Source organism: Microcebus murinus, chromosome 32 (assembly GCF_040939455.1).
Source record: "Microcebus murinus isolate Inina chromosome 32, M.murinus_Inina_mat1.0, whole genome shotgun sequence".
NCBI classification, from domain to species: Eukaryota; Metazoa; Chordata; class Mammalia; order Primates; family Cheirogaleidae; genus Microcebus; species Microcebus murinus.
In genome coordinates this window covers 4907628-4925154 of record NC_134135.1, presented here as the reverse complement: position 1 = coordinate 4925154, position 17527 = coordinate 4907628, and the positions used below count along the sequence as shown (strand labels likewise).

Below are 17527 nucleotides of genomic sequence, written 5' to 3'. Positions count from 1 at the left end.
TTCCTTTCTCTAGTGTGAACTCTCTCAATCTACTGAGGTCATATTTCTCGGCAAAGGTTTTCCCATAATTATTACATTTTTACCAATTAGTAGTTTATTCATGATATATGATCACTTTTGAGAGGGTCAATCTTGCCATGTAAGGCTTTCCTATTCAGCCACATTTGTAGAATTTTTCTCAATATACACTTTTTTAAACATGTCCCAAAATATTTTCATCAAAACTGATTGAAGTTGTTTTGTACATGTTTTATTTGTGTGTATGTGTACATGTTTTCTTTAACATAAAACATGAGGTAACTGATCACTAATTACATGACCACATATTCTGCAATCATTAAGTTATTTTTTGCAAATACTATAATATCTTGAGGACTTAAACTGCCAAGATTTTCTCAAAATGACTACCTATGAATCCTCTTGTGTTTAACAAGGATAGACAAGTGGGCAAAAGCTTTCCCACAATCACTGCAACCATAAGGCCTCTCTCCTGTATGTTTTCTTTGATGAACATTGAGCCCTGACTTTGTAGTGAAGGCTTTCCCACACTCAGTACATTCATATGGTTTCTCTCCTGTGTGAATTCTCTGATGCGTAATGAGATCATTTTTGCGCAAAGATAATTTTCCACATTCAGTACATGCAAAGGAAGTCTTTCCTGTGTGAAACCTCTGATGTTGTATGAGGCATGTCTTTTTCCTGAAGGTTTTGCCACATTCATTGCATTTGTATGGTTTCTGTCCAGTATGGGTTTGCTGATGTATTCCTAGAGTACTCTTCATGGTGAAACCTTTTCCACATTCATTGCATATATATGGTTTCTCCCCAGTATGAGTTCGTTGATGTGCAATGAGCATGCTTTTCCCAGTTAAGCCTTTGCCACATGCATTGCATATATAGGGTTTCTCTCCTGTATGAGTGCGCCGATGTACATTGAGATGACTCTTCTCGGTGAAGCCTTTTCCACACTCACCACAGATGTAAGGTTTCTCTCCAGTGTGAGTTCGCTGATGTCCAGTTAGCCGGATCTTTGCTGGAAAGCCTTTTCCACATTCACTACATACATAGGGTTTCTCTCCTGTATGAGTTCGCTGATGTACAATCAGGCGGCTCTTCACAGTAAAGCCTTTTCCACAATCATTGCATAAATATGGCTTCTCTGCAGTATGAGTTCGCTGATGTATAATGAGGTCAGTCTTCATGGTGAAGCCTTTCCGACATTCAGTGCATACATAGGGTTTCTCTCCTGTATGTGTTCGCTGATGTCTGATTAGAGGACTCTTCAAGGTGAAGCCTTTTCCACACTCATTGCAGATATAGGGTTTCTCTCCAGTATGAGTTCGTTGATGTACGATAAGACAGTGCTTCACTGAAAAGCCTTTTCCACATTCACTACATGTATATAATTTCTCTTCTGCATGAGTTTGCTGATGTGTAACAAGACTGTTCTTCAAGGTGAAGCCTTTCCCACATTTACTGCATACAAAGGGTTTCTCACCAGTATGAGTTCTATGATGTGTGGTAAGACGCCTCTTCTCGATAAAGGCTTTACCACATTCACTACATATATAAGGTTTCTCTCCTGTATGAGTTTTTTGATGTGTAGTGAGACTAAACTTTGTAGAAAAGGCTTTCTCACATACACTGCATTCATGGGGTTTCTCTCCTGTGTGAGTTCGCTGATGATAAATAAGCCGACACTTTTTGATGAAGGCTTTCCCACATTCATTACATGTATAAGGTTTCTCTCCCATATGAGTTTTCTGATGTATATTGAACTGTGATTTCTTGAGGAAGGTTCTGTCACATTTAGTGCATTCATAATGTTTCAGTCCTGTATGAGTTCTCTGATGTTCCATTAGCCTGGATTTTCTGGAGAATGCTTTCCCACACATACTGCATTCATGAGGTTTTTCTCCAGTATGAACTCTCTGATGATCAATGAACTGAGACAACTTGATGAACCCTTTCCCACAGTCACTGCATACATGAGCTTTCTCTATGTTGGGAGTTCTCTGTTGCTTAATGACCTCAGGTTTATTTTTGATAGGTTTTGTACTTACAGGGAATTTAATTTCAGAAGAAAATTGTTCATGGTTAGCATGAAAAAGGGATTTCCCATCTCCATTAAAGTCAGTAGAGTTCTTTAGGTCACAGCTTCTGTTCTGGTTTTCAATACTAAAATTTGATTTTAAAGGTTTTTCATATAAGTCAAACATATCACAATTTTGCTTAAACAAGAAATGACCTCTTTTCTGAATACTTTGATATTGCAAGTGATGCTGCAGAGGATTATCAATTTTCCTGATGTCTAGAAAAGAAGAGAACAGTGAATCATTCTATAATCTTCCTTTAGAGTACAACTGTTATAAAATGCCTCGCTGTGAAGTGACTCTTTAGTGACAACCCTGTATTAGTATAAAGGAAATTCCATGTATATGTGTGTGTGTATATATCTTATCTCTTATCTCTTGCATATGGTAAAACCCAATAATATGAACACACCAAAAAGTAAAAGCAGTAAGTGTACAAACAAGGCTAGATAATTCATAATGTATACAGAGTTGGTTGCTTCTCTAATTCAGTCTTTACAGAATGTATGGATAGTCAAACATAAACAGGTCACTTTTAGCAGACAACACCAAAATTTGGTGGGACACCAGACCATAGAAGTTGAAGAAATACCAGACTACACAGGTTAATCCCAAATTGATGATGGCTACATTCATTTATTCTACAAATATTTATTGAATGACATCTATATGTAAGTCACTATGCTCATATCTGAGATATCAAAACATTTCTTATTTTCACAAAAGTTTAATTCTAGTTATGGAAAAATGAATTAACAAAAAACCAAAGAAATAAGGAAGGTAACTATAGTTGGTGAGATGTGGTTAATGGCACAATGAAGATATGGGAGGTGGGGAAAATCAGGATATAGTTAAAGAAAAGAGAAGATTTACTAATGAGTTCAAAGGAAGAAATGGGAAGAGGGTTAATAAAAGTGAGGACTCAAAGATTATTTCAAAAGTTATATGGCTTCAGCAGTAGGTAGGGGGAAAAATCCTCATGATGAAATAAAAAGTATTACTGAAGTCTGCAATGAAGGGAAAATATAATATATATTGTGAAGCATATAAAGTTTTAAATGATTACTACATATCCAAGTACAAACATGAAGAAATTGGTTGAATATATAAATCTTGGAAAAAGTCTTATCTGGAAATACCAACATGGATGTATACAAATTATTCAAAGAAAGAGTACTGGATGAGATTGTATTTGGAAACATGTAGGAAAAAAGAAGGTGAAGGCATAGGGCCAGGGATTTAGTTATTCCAATAACGTAAAGCTTTGGAAGTTGTTAAGCCCTCTGAAATTAAGGAAACACTGACTATTGTGATAAGGTGCATCACTGGTGATCCAGGTGTATAGAATAAATATCCCAGAGTGGTAAGCTAGAATGTGAGGGCCTCTTGAAAATTGCTGAGAATAGATTTTAACTAACCACACAAAAAAAATGATTAAGCATGTGAGGTAGTGCATATGTTAATTAGCTCAATTTAGCCATTCCACAATGTACAGATATTTCAAAAACAAATTGTATACAATAAAGATATATGATTCTGTCAATTTAAAAATAACAATTTTTAAAAAATTTTACGTTTATTTTTTATTTATGTTTTAGACACGGTCTTGCTCTGTCACCCAGGTTGAAGTACAGTGGTGCAATCATATTTCACTGTAACCCCGAACTCTTGGGCTCAAATGATCCTTTTAATCCAGACTCCCGAGTAGCTAGGAATACAGGGGTGTATCACCCCACCCAGCTATTTTTTTATTTTATTTTATTTTCTGTAGAAACAGGGTCTTGCAATGTTGCCCAGGCCTGTCTTGAACTACTGGCTTCAAGGGATCCTCCTACAGTGGCCTCCCAAAGTGCTGGGATTATAGGTTTAAGCTACCACATCCAGCCCATAGTAATAAATTTTTAAAAAGAAAAGAATGTTTGGAAAAAAATAAAAAAAGAAAAAAAAGAAAAAAATGTGAGATCCTCAGTATTTGATTTCAAGTGTGATAGACTATTGAGTGGTTATCGCTTTCAAAAACTTGCTATTCTTCATTTTATAAACCATCATTAAACTACTTTCCCCAAAGCATCAATCTCAAGTTTAGATGAAGAATTCTACAGTTAAGACAACTAATGGCCTAACTGAATCATATTCTCCTATATTCCTACAGAAAGAGGCAACAATATTGTATAGTAAAGTATTAACTCAGGAAGCTTGGGTTATTCCATCCCTGCACATCCCAAAGAAAGAACTAGCCTTGACTGGCTACTGGAAGATAAGGTCTGAGTCCCTGGAACATTCTACCTGATAAAAGTATCATTTTATGCCTGAGGCCCTGGGCCATGCCAGATAGTGTATGCTAACAATGTGATTTATGGTAGACACATGTTTTGGTATATCTGAGGCTTTGGGCTACATTGTATCATTATGACTGTGACAGGCTAGAGACTTAGAGACTTGGATGAGTTTCCCTGGATAGCAACATGTCCGGTGTTCTCAAACATTGTCCCTGAGAAAATTCAGCACTGTTTGTGCAACTCCACTAGTAAAGGGGAACTGGAAGCTTGTACCTGGTTTGTCCTGGATTCTTCTCAATGCACTTTTTAAAAATATTTTTTCCTTCTTTTTTTGGAGACAGAGTCTCACTCTCTTCCCCAGGGTAGAGTGACGTGGCGTCAGCCTAGCTCACAGCAACCTGAAATTCCTAGGCTCAAGCAATCCTTCTGCCTCAGCCTCCTGAGTAGCTGGGACTACAGGCATGTGCCACCATGCCCGGCTAACTTTTTCTATATATTTTTAGTTGGCCAATTAATTTATTTCTATTTATAGTAGAGATGGGGTGTCGATCTTGCTCAGGCTGGTTTCGAACTCCTGACCTGGAGAGATCCTCCTGCCTTGGCCTCCCAGAGTGCTAGGATTACAGGCGTGAGCCCAGCCTCAATACACTTTTTATCTCTGATGATTTTAATTTCTATCATTTCACTGTCACAAACTATAACCATGAATAAACTATTCCCTCCTCTCTCTGTTAATTTCTACCTTATACATAGTAGGCAAAGTAATTCATTTTAAAAATTAGTTATATAATTCTACTTCTCTACTCAAAACTCCCTACTGTGTTTTAAGCTCATTTGTAATAAAATCAAGGTCATGGATGTCCTTGATAGGCAATATATAACCTCTGTACCAAAATCTCTGTACCAATTACCCGGTTGTCCTTATCTCCAGTCATTTTCTCTTTTGCTCACTATACTCTATCCATACAAGTTCCTCAAACACACCCCAGATGCATATCTGAACTTTCCACCATCTCACATTTGGAACACTCCTTACCCAGGGAGCCTACTCACATCCAACATCTATCTGCTCAAAGGCACCTTGTCAAACAGCTGTTCCCACCCTACAAGCACAGTGCCAACTCCCAACACCTACTGTTCCACTAGCTACTTTAATTTTCCTTCTAGCAATTTCTACCCCAAGTTATGTTATTTATGTATTTGCTTATTATTGATAATATGGTTACTTCCACTGAGATTGAAAGCAATGTGAAGAATAAGGACAAGGTATATTTTTTCTTTCTTTTTTGTACTGCTGTGAGCTTTCAGTATAGTAGGTTATCAAAACACCAGTTTTAAAGGAATAAATCAAAGTATGTATATATGGAGCACACTGAAGAATGTTTAGGAAGAGAATAATATAACTATTTAAAATTAAGACGATATATCACAGAGATCACTGAAAGAGAAACAGAAATCTCATATCACAGGAAACATGATTAACTGGGATTAGGCATCAGAATATAATAGGAAAATAATCAATTTTATTCCTGTATTGTAGCAATGAATAATCTGAAAAAGTAATCAAGAAAACAATTCCATTAACTGCAGAATCAAAAAGAAAATTGAGGAGTAAATTTAACAAAGAAAGTGCCAAATTTAGATTCTGAAAGTTACAAAGCATTGTTGAAAGAAATTAAAGACATGAAAATGTCCAATGCTCATGGAGCAGAAAGCTTAATATGATTAAAATGGTAATGTTCCCTAAATTGATATACAGACTTAGTCCAATGCTCATCAAAATCCTAGCCAGTTTTTTGTAGAAATTCACAAGCTCATTCTAAAATTCAAATGGAAATTCAAAGGACTCAGAATAGTCAAGACAATCTTGAAGAAGAACAATGTTGAAGGACTCACACTTCATAATTTCAAAACTTACTACAAAGCTATAGTAATCAAGAGTATTTAAGAATACATAAATGCCATGTTTCTATGTCTAAAAATAAAAAAAAAAGAATACATATTTGTATATACATATTAAATGTTCCAAAATTGATTGTGATAATTTTTACACAAGTAGGTGAATATACTAAAAAATCATAGAATTATACATTTTGAATGGGTGAATCATAGGTTATGTGCATTATATCTCAATAACACTTAAAAACTATGAGAAAATAAAAGCTTTAGGGCAATGAATGAAGTTGGCAACATCTAAAATGAACTAAAGAAAGTTCAGAATTGGTAAAACTAACTTGCAGCAGACATAAATTCTGATCTGATTTGAGATAGAAATAATACTGGATATTAAAAGTTATTTTCTAATTAGTCAACTGAAATAGTAGACAACTTTAAGACGAGACCCAGCATGTAAAAGAACATATGACATAATGCCAGGATAGGGAGCATTTAAGATGTTTAGTAATGAAGGAGACCATGAATTTAAACAAGGATAGCTAAAAGTATTTTTCTTGGAGGGAAGATGATTCATGTTCTTCACATACAAAATGAGAAGTTACAGGCCAGCTGCCAAGAAAACAAGTAAAATACATAGAAATAAAGTGCACATTAGATAATATTAAGGGAGAAGTCAATTTGCGAATCTCTTACAGAGAGAGGTTAACTTATGGAATGAAGGAGTATTTTAAGAGCTATGAGAACAGAAAACAAAATGACAGGAGACATATGGCAAACTCTCGTACTGGGGAATAAGAGAAGCTAAAGAACCACAAAATGCTCAGAGACCAGGTTATCATGGGGCACAGCATCCAAGGCAGGGTTGGATGATATGAAGGGAAACTACTATTTCCTAATAGGGCAGGAAGGTGTAGTCAGAAACAGGGGGATGCGTTCCAATTCTCTCTAGAGGCCTGGAAAGTGGGATTTCATAGCAAGAGAGCTGGTAACATAGACAGAGACACTGTGACAGTAGACATAGAAAAGGAAGACTTGAAAATCCTAGGAAGAAGATAATTATGCAAACGAAGTCAAGATGTATACAAAATAAACAGGGATGAGATCTCAGAAGGAAAAAAAAGGGTATATATCCCTCCATACAAAGAAAAAGAGCTCCATACAAAGAAAAAGAGCTCTTCCATGGGAAAAAAGAGGCTGCTGTTTCCCCAGACACTCTCACAGCTTTGAGACCTGCTCTGCATGAGCAGAATATGACTTCAGTGGCTGCCTAGCTGGCTGGTTCTCTCACTCACCAAAACAGATTTCATCCTCTATTGTCCACAGTTCTCCTCGTTCCAACTTGAAGAATGTATCTGATTTGCTGGCTTGATACCCTGTTTGTGGGAAATGATAGAAGACTTAGACATAGGGAATTGGGCTGGCAATGTCAAGAAGGGATGCGGGGGTAGCTTAGAAATGTTAGCGTGGCCTAGGAAGATTGCTGGCCTAGGAACCTCTGCGGACATGACAGTCTGCATGAGTGTGGCTGGTTTCCAAATGGTAAGGACATTCCAAGGGCAGGAGGAACTGAAAACAGTACTTCATCTGGGGCAGAAAACTGCTCCAGGACTGCAATTAGGAACATCTCACCTGATGGAAAACCAGCCTGGCCACAATCCTAAATTTATGTTTATTTAGGTTTAGGTTAGAAATAGCTTTGCTGAGATTAACGTATACCCAGATATCTTAATCTAAACAGTAATCTTTATAGCTTGATTGTATGACATATACCCAATTATTGTAATCTGTATAGAAAATTTTTAGAACCTGTTTGCCCATGGGATATCTTTAGAACATGTTCACTTGAATGATTTATGATGATCTTTTCTTCCTAAGATGAATAAATACGAGTGAGGAATTAGTCTCGGGACTCTTGGTCTGGAAAGCCTTGAGTCCCCTGACCATACTCTTCTAATGTCTCTTTTCTTATTACTGTGCGACACCATCTTCAACCCTGTCAGCTGGGGAACTCGCAGCAAAGGGAGGATGTTGTATTTTAGAGACTAAATAGGTTTCACATCTCTAACATCAGGGCTTTTTTCTCAGGAGAGGGAAAATTATACCCTTTTGTGTGGGGCAAGAGAAGGTTCTGAGAATGGACCACTTCAGAGTACTGCTGGTATTCTAAAGATTTAAGCAGCTGAGAAATAAAGGCCACTGACTGGACACTCTCTGAGCAACACGGGGCAGCTGTCCTCACCCACTGACACCAGGTTGCTGTAGTTCTCCAACATCACGTCCCGATATAGATCTTTCTGAGCAGGGGCCAGGAACTGCCATTCCTCCCAGGTGAACTTCACAGACACATCATCAAATGTCAGGGATTCCTGTAATAACACAGTCCTGCTTAACAAAGTGATATTCTTTTGGTGATATGAAAAGAATGTAAAGGCAGTTATTCTGCTTGTTTTCACCATATAAGGAACTGGTGTTTTTTTCTTAATACATTGTGATAGAATGAGAATTGTGGTAAAATATTCTGTGCAGTCATCTATTCATTCAACAAAGTTGAAAATTTAAAGAAGTTTCTGTAATTTGTAGCCATCAAATCCTCTTGCTAACATAAGAACATCTGTAATAGATAGCATCTATTTGCCAATACCAAACTGTATGCTAGAGATAAGTAGATTAATAACACAAGTTCTTAAATTCACATAAGCCTTTAAACCAATATGAAAATCAGTAATGAAGACATCACACATGCTAGTATCACAAGATAATACATATTAAATAACTATAGTTAATACATTTTTAAAAAAGAAACTGTACGAAACATGTATGAAGCACAAGACATTATTAGATGATTAAGCAAATCAGATAAAAATTCTTAAAATAAAATATATATAAACACACATATATACACACACAAATTTATATCTATGTGTGTACATTATTAGAATACCTTATTAGATACAACGAAGAAACAGCTGTAGGAAACCTGCTTTTGTATTTATGAGAAGGCTTCAGTTACAGCCACCACCTATGGGCAGGACATGGTGGCTCATGCCTATAATCCCAGCACTCTGGGAGGCTGAGAAGGGAGGACTGTTTGAGTTCAGGAGTTCAACACCAGCCTGAGCAAGAGCAAGACCGCATCTCTACTAAAAATAGAAAAATTAGCTGGGTGTGGTAGTACTCGCCTGTAGTCTCAGCTACTCCAGAGGATGAGGGACAGGAGAATTGCTTTAACCCAGGAGTTTGAGATTGCTGTGAACTATAATGATGTCACTGCACTTTACCTGGGGCAACAAAGCAAGACTCAGTCTCACAAAAAAACTATCTACTACATCACCTGTGTGAAGAACCATCAAAGACTTATGTAAGCCTCAGAGCTATGTCCCATGAAACATTAACATCTCTCAAGAAACTGGTCTGCTTTCTCTCAGTTGACATAACTTATCATGATTCTCTTGTATCGCTGTCAGAGATATCAAACACAAATTGATGGCAAATGTAACCTACAAGGTCCTGTACAGTCTTGTACATCTGTGTTCTAAAATGAATCACATAGTATGAATCACATGAATAATATATTCCTGATCCCACTGTACACCCAGATTTTTCCAAATCCTGCTATTCCCAATTTATACTTTTCTGTTTAGTGGTACTGATTTTTACAGGCCTCTAAAAATCCATTAGTGAATAAAAGAAAGAATAAAGCAAACCAAACTCATCCGGGCCTGCATCATTTTCTCCATTTGGGAAGTGGCTGCTAACTGGGATGCCCTCTTTGTCTCTCTGGATTAGCTCTAAATTTCTGTTCAAAAATCTCAATCTCAAGTCAAGGGTATCCACAGAAGTGGTGATACTCAAGTCTTAGAATCTCTGCCTCCTTTGAAGCTTCGCTTGAGTTCTCTTGTTCTGAGCACCTGTGGGCTGAAGAGCAAATTACTCTGAGTGGTACATTCTCTTTAGGCCCAGAAGTTGTCACGATTGCTGTGTATTCACCTTAAATCAAGGCCCCAAAATATCTAGCCATCCTTTTATTTAGTGCTTCAGAAGATTTTACACCTGGGCTCGTAAAATATAACATTCTGGATGTTTGGAAGGTACAACCTCCTTTTGTAAAGTGGAAGTGGTATGAATACTGCTAGTAGTGAAAGAAGATGTGGGAAAGAGAACCATCCCACGTGATGGTCCAGCAGCAGTGGAATCCTCAAGCAGATCAATTTTAGGAAAGAAGACAAACACACAGGGCGCACCCATATTTTTCTTCTTTTAAACCATGTGTGCCCATCTACCTTTTGAAGTCTTTTTACATTCTAGGGTATATATTCCATAATTTGAGAACATCATCCTAAGAAAATCATAAACACTGTCTTATTTAATTACTCATCACCATCCATGTCTTGATTCCCTGTAAAGTATTATCAGTAGAAATCTATAAAGGCTACTCAGCAAAAATATCCTTGGGAAATCAAACTTAAATAAAGATATCTGCAGGCAAACCAGAGAGAATTCTTCATCAGAAGGCCCACACAGTACAGCAAACGCTAATGAGTATTCCTCAAGCAAAGAGAAAGAAGCTTCCAGTATAAGCAGAGGAGCAAGAAGGAGTAAAAGGAAAAACCTGGTAAGAGATAAAACCTAAATTATTATGGGCTGGAAAAATAAGAATGATATCATTTCAGCAGGTTTTAATACATAAGTGTTAAAATTTACTAGAAGAGCATATAAATTAGGAGGTTAGTGAATGAAAAAGTACTTACGATATCTGTATATAGTAGTAGAAGAAAAAATACTAATTACCATAACACTGACAAAGTTTATATGTTATTTGTAATCTCTAGTGTCAGCAATAAAATATTTTGTTAAAAAAACATTATTTCCATGTAAAAAAAAACATTTCCTATAATTTCCGTGGGAACCACTCAATTCCACCATCATAGCACAAAAATGACAGTATACAAAAAAATTGACAAATGAGTGTGGCTGGGTTCCAATAAAACTTTATGAACAAAAACAGGCACTAGGCTAGATTTAGTCCATGAGCTCTAATTGCCCAAACTTGAATTAGTGCAGAAAAGCCATATGATTACCTACATCAAGGGTCAGTAACATAGTGTCCAGGGCCCGGACCACCTGTTTTGTAAACAAAGTCTTGTGGCAACACAGCCAGATCCATTCTATAACATATTGTCTCGGGTTGTTTTCACATTACAATGGCAGAGTTGAGAATCTGGGTCTAGAAACATTACTTAATGCAATGCAGTTTGTAAAAATAATCAAAGATGACTTTTGAGGATACGAAGGGGCAAATTATCAGTATTTGCCTAATATGTCTATATACCTCTTTAGTCAGGTGGCTGGTTACAAAATTTAAATAGAATACTTCTATACCATCCACAGGACAAGAGTCAGTATTGAAGAACAGAACATTTCTTGTGAAAAATTTAACATTCTATTGAAAGCTGCCAATAAAGGTATCCATGATAAACCTAAACTCCATTTCTGGGACTTTCTGAAAAGGAAATATTGGCAAAAGAGTGTTGACAGGTCATTTTACCTTCTTCGTTGGATTTTTCATTAAGAATACATATGTTTAAATCAGAAAATATCAGCATTCTACATTTAAAATAAAAATCCTGTTCATAGATCAGTAATGTAAGTTCATGGCTAAAAATGTTTTCTTTCTTTCTTTCTTTTCTTTTTTTTTTTTTTTTGAGATAGAGTCTCACTCTGTTGCCCAGGCTAGAGTGAGTGCCCTGGCGTCAGCCTAGCTCACAGCAACCTCAAACTCCTGGGCTCAAGCGATCCTGCCTCCCTAGTAGCTGGGACTACAGGCATGTGCTACCATGCCCGGCTAATTTTTCTTTAATATATACATTTTTAGTTAGCCAATTAATTTCTATTTATAGTAGAGACCGGGTCTTGCTCGGGCTGGTCTCGAACTCCTGACCTTGAGCAATCCACCCGCCTCGGCCTCTCAGAGTGTTAGGATTATAGACGTGAGCCACCGTGCCAGGCCAAAATGTTTTCATTAGAAAAAAGAAAAAAAAAAAAATAAGGAGGGAAGATGGAAGAGAGAACATGAGTTATAAATACAAATTTTGCAAAAGACAAAACCACAAATAACCCTGGAAGATAACGTTGAAAAAGAGATTTTAATTTCTCTTTTTACTAACAAAGAAACAGATAGACATCATACAAATCACACAATGAGCACAAAGTACAATCAGGATTGAAAAACTAGGTTCATTTCATTCCAGAGTCCACTTTCTTTTTTTTTTTTTTTTTTGAGACAGAGTCTCGCTTGTTGCCCAGGCTAGAGTGAGTGCCGTGTCATCAGCCTAGCTCACAGCAACCTCAAACTCCTGGGCTCAAGTGAGCCTACTGCCTCAGCCTCCCGAGTAGCTGGGACTACAGGCATGCGCCACCATGCCTGGCTAATTTTATATATATATTAGTTGGCCAATTAATTTTTTTCTATTTATAGTAGAGACGGGGTCTCGCTCTTGCTCAGGCTGGTTTCGAACTCCTGACCTCGAGCAATCCGCCCGCCTCAGCCTCCCAGAGTGCTAGGATTACAGGCGTGAGCCACCGCGCCCAGCTCAGAGTCCACTTTCATTCCACTTTATACCTAGCTAAAATTATTTGTAAATGACTCCTTATTAACTAAACAAAGAAAGCAACTAAAATGCTATTAATAGAATTCTAGTTAATCATATGATTGCAGAATTTTTTAGAGGTATGGTGCTGATGTTTGCAACTTAATTTAAAATATATCAAAACCAACAATAAAAAAGAATGATTTCTCAACAGAGAAATAGGTAGATGGTTAGATAACTGATGGAGCTAATCTAATATTACACTTACAGTAAAATCTAGGTGGTAGGCATAAGGGTGGTAATTTGGAAACTTGTTTCGATACTTCTATATCTTGGAAAATTTTCACAAAAATATGTTGATTAGTGAGAAAAATACTGCAATATTAAAAATTTAATAAGATGATCAAGTATAAATTAAATATCTAACAATTGACATTTTATAGAATGTTATAAGGAAAGGGCTGTTAGAAAATAATAACACACTGCAGTAAAAGTAAATAATCTAGACTGGAGATGAAAGGCAGATATAAATAAATCCATGGGTAAATACATCAAAATATTATTAAAAATGATTCCTAAATCCAAATGTATGCAAACACTTAATGTGAATCCACTCAACACCACTGGTTCAAACATTATAAATAATTTATAAATGTTTATTACACCATATGAAGTGAAAAAGAAAATCATAGTACCACTTATGTCATTTATATTAAGCACCTATCACCCAGGCCCAAAATTGAAATATACTAAAAATTTGACATGGGTTATCTTTGAATAGCAGAACTTACCATGACAAAGATGTTATTTTACTTGCGTTAGAAAGAACTTGAAAAGAATTATCCAAGAGGAATATGCTGGAAACTTCCAGGACAAAGAGTAAAAGCCGCATCTTAAATATAAAACATACTACTTTTAGATATGCGAGATCATTGATCTCGCCAAAAAATTTCATTTCTGAGGGTCCAAAATTAAGGGGTGCTGGAGGGTGCGAAAAGGGATTTAAAAACTAGTCGTGGAGAAGGGTATTGGGCAGAAGGGAAGTGTTGACGCACATCAAGTCTGTTCCAGGAGTCAAGGTTGGGCTCAACCCACCACCGGCCGCGGTACCCAGGCCTCCCCAGGACCAACACCTCTGTACCACGAACACCACCGCCAGGGGCCTAACTCCAAATCCCGGACCAGAAACCTCCGCACGTGAAACCCCTAGACAGCCCCTGGGCATTTAGCCCTGGGACCACAGCCTGCACTCGCAGACAGTCAAACCTCCGGTCCGCAATCACTGAGCACCGCAGACAACAAACAGCAGAGACACGGAAATGGAACCTCGGCAGTCGGCGGCGGATCTCTGGCGATCTTTCAACCACAAACCACAGGCCCCTGTGACCACTGCCAAAGGCACCCCCATCACGCACGCCCTATCATGGACCCCGAAGTGTCCCCTGCAACCGCAAACGCACCCGCGCTCCGCCGCCGAGGGAACTCCTCTCGCGCCACCGACGCCCACCCGTCACCACTGTGCGCGAACAGATCCAGCCGCCGCCGACCCTCCTCCTGCAGGCACCACAGCGACGGCCCTGCGCGAGAGCTCGCGTCCCTGAATTCCGTCGGTTACTGGCCGCACCGCCCAGCCTCCCCCGCCCGCCGGCGGAGAGCGAGTGTGTTCCGCGCAAGATGGCCGCGCCCTGCTCGCCGCGGCGCCGGGCGGCCATCTTTGGGCTTCTGACGCGCGCGAGCCAGTGGCCGCGTCTGCGCGGCCGGCTGGGGTGGCGGGGAGATGAAAGCGCATCGAAAGTGTCCCATTTGCTCAACCTTCCATAAAAATGGGTAGGCTCGAGCTTTCACAAGACGAAAATGGCGTGGGGTAAGTCCTTATCAGCGAGCTGAGAAGGAAACGAAGATGGCAGCGACCCTTTCTCCTTTGTACAAACGTTAGGAAACAGCCCACCGGGCGCAACCATATTGTCTTACAGGACGTGGACGCATGCGCACATCGCAGAACTCGCTCGAGGTAAGGGAGAAAGGGGCCTGGCCTAGAGAGAGGATGCTGGCTGGGTTTCTGGCAGAAAGTGGCATGAAGAGACTTTCGAACACAGAACAGGGTTGGTGGAAGCTCTGAGGGTACAAGGATGGCGGTGACAGACTAGGAAATAAAAGCGGCTGGAAGGGAGTGGGTGAGGTGGCTCACCCCTGTAATCCTAGCATTCTGGGAGGCCGAGGTGGGCGGATTGCTCAAGGTCAGGAGTTCAAAACCAACCTGAGCAGGAGCGAGACTTGTCTCTACTATAAATAGAAAGAAAGTAATTGGTCAACTAAGAATATATAGAAAAAATTAGCCGGGCATGGTGGCACATGCCAGTAGTCCCAGCTACTCGGGAGGCTGAGGCAGGAGGATCACTTGAGCCCAGGAGTTTGAGGTTGCTGTGAGCTAGGCAGACACCACGGGACTCTAGCCCTGGCAAGAGTTAAACTGTCTCAAAACAAAAACAAAAACGGTTGGAAGGCACCAAAGTTACATTTGGATGAGAAGCATGGGGGAAAGGCCAGTAAAAGCTAGAAAAGTTCAGTACCCAATGCGTGGTATTGGACTTTCTCCTTGGACCCTGGTGGAACCAAAAACGAATGGATATAAATTATCCATTCGTCCAAGCAGGACTTCAGAGGGAACGAAAAGTATGTAAAAAAGAAAGTAATCATGCTATCCTACGTGTGCCAATTGGGACTACACAGTCATAGTAACGGTAAACCGCAAATATGGATCACACTAAATCTCTTATAACTATATTGGAAGAATGGGGGCAGGTAAGGAAAGAAAATGCCTGTGGGAATGTGTGTGTGACATCGATAACGAGTATACAGAGAGAGAAATTGCCAAACTATTTTCCAGAGTCCACGTACCATTTTTTCTTCCCACTATTAATATATGAGATGCACTTTTTTTCTCCATATTTGCTATAAAGATAACTTAAAAGGAATAAAAAAAAATGGCCAATTTAAAATCTCCCTAGGCTGGACAAGGTGGCTCACGTCTGTAATCCTAACACTCCTCCCCCAAGGTGGGAGGATCATTTGAGCTCAGGAGACCAGCCTGAGCAAGAGTGAGACCCAGTCTCTATCAAAAATAGAAAAAAAAATTAGCCAGGCATGGCGGTGTGCACAGGTAGTCCCAGTTACAGGGGAGGCTAAGGCAGGAAGATTCCTGAGCCCAGGAGTTTGAGGTTGCAGTGAGCTGTGATCACGTGACTGCACTTTACCCAAGATGACAGTGCCTGACTCTGTCTAAAAAAAAATAGGAAAGAAAAAAGAAATAATATACACTGAAAATAAATTAAACTGTTCTTAAATATAGATGACATGATCATCTATGTAATTTACAACAATATGCAAAATATTGTTAAACTCCTGGAAATAACGTCAGTTTAACAAGTTTGCAGGAGATGAGATCAACAAATAAATTGTTGAAAACCATGATTTTCAATAGTATTCCCAACCCTTAAAAAAACATGTAGTATTTCTTTGCCATTTCCTGTTTAAAAAAAAAAAAAAAACATGTAGTGGATATATATGCTATAAACTACATGTTGACAAAAGAAACTCCATGTTTATGAATTGAAAGGCTTAAAATAGTAGAGATGGATGTATAGACTTCATGCAATGACATTAAAAATCCTAGCAGACTTTATAGAGACAAATTTATTCTAAAAGTAATATGGAAAGCCAAAGGAATTAGAATAGCTAAGATAATGCTGTGAAAGAACATAGAGGAATCAGATTACACAATTTTAAGATTTACTATAGAGACACAAAAATGAAGACAGTGTAGTACTACATGTTAATCAAGAAAGTGTAGTAACAAAGGATTAGAAACACACAAGTAAGGACCTCTGGTTTTCACAAAGGTATAAATGCAATTCAAAGGGAAAAAAGACAGGATAAACAACAAATGAGCTTGGGACAATTGCACATCCATACAAAAAGAAACTGAGCCTCAACTAAAACCTCCCACTGCATAAAATATTGGCTCAAAATAGATCACAGCTATAAATGTAAAAGGTAAAAACTATAATATTTTTCTAATGAAAAAGAAAAACTTTGCAGGCTGGGGTATACCAGGAATTCTTAGAAGTGACCCCAAAATCACAATCCTTGAAAGAAAATTGACAAATTAAGCTTCATGATACTTAAAAATGTTTCCTCCAAAAAAGACCTTACTAAGAGTGTGAAAGAGGCTACAAAGGAGCAAATATTTGCATATCACATATCCAAAAGGACTTGGGTCCAGAATATATTTTAAAAACACTAGAGCAACTGATACTCTCATATGTTGTTAGAATGGCTAAAACAAAATAGACTGAACATAGGGTGGGAGGACACTGAAAATACCAAGTGCTGGAGAGGATGTAGAACAGCTGTATCTCATATTCAGTGGGGATGTAAAATAAAATAGTTCAGCTACTCTGTAAAAGATTTTGGTAGTTTTTTGTAAAGCTAAACATAACATGTCCCAACAATCATACACCAGAATCTTTATCCTAGAGAAATAGATTTTTATGTTCACACAAAACCTTGTACATAGATTTCAGTAGCATCTTTATAATAGTTAAAACCAAGGGAACAATGCAAATCTCTTTCATGGGTAAATGGATGAACAAATGATACAAGTTTGTATACT

General features: G+C 38.3%; 1 protein-coding gene across 3 annotated transcripts; it reads right to left on the bottom strand.

The window, feature by feature from the left end:
- Positions 1–234: 234 nt before the first annotated feature.
- On the bottom strand, positions 235–16409 carry LOC105882874 (uncharacterized). 3 transcript variants are annotated; one of them, XM_012785578.3, is made up of 5 exons: positions 14316–14447; positions 13647–13747; positions 8508–8634; positions 7561–7641; positions 235–2311 (listed from the first exon to the last, which is right to left on the bottom strand). In XM_012785578.3, the coding sequence occupies exons 2-5, from the start codon at positions 13647–13649 to the stop codon at positions 405–407; spliced, it is 2118 nt and encodes a 705-aa protein (XP_012641032.1). In that variant the 5' UTR covers positions 13650–13747; positions 14316–14447; the 3' UTR covers positions 235–404. The 3 variants fall into 3 exon arrangements, with proteins under 3 accessions (XP_012641032.1, XP_012641029.1, XP_075855136.1); XM_012785575.3 differs by lacking the exon at positions 13647–13747 and having other exon boundaries at positions 14316–16409; XM_075999021.1 differs by having other exon boundaries at positions 8508–13747.
- Between the last annotated feature and the right edge of the window lie 1118 nt (positions 16410–17527).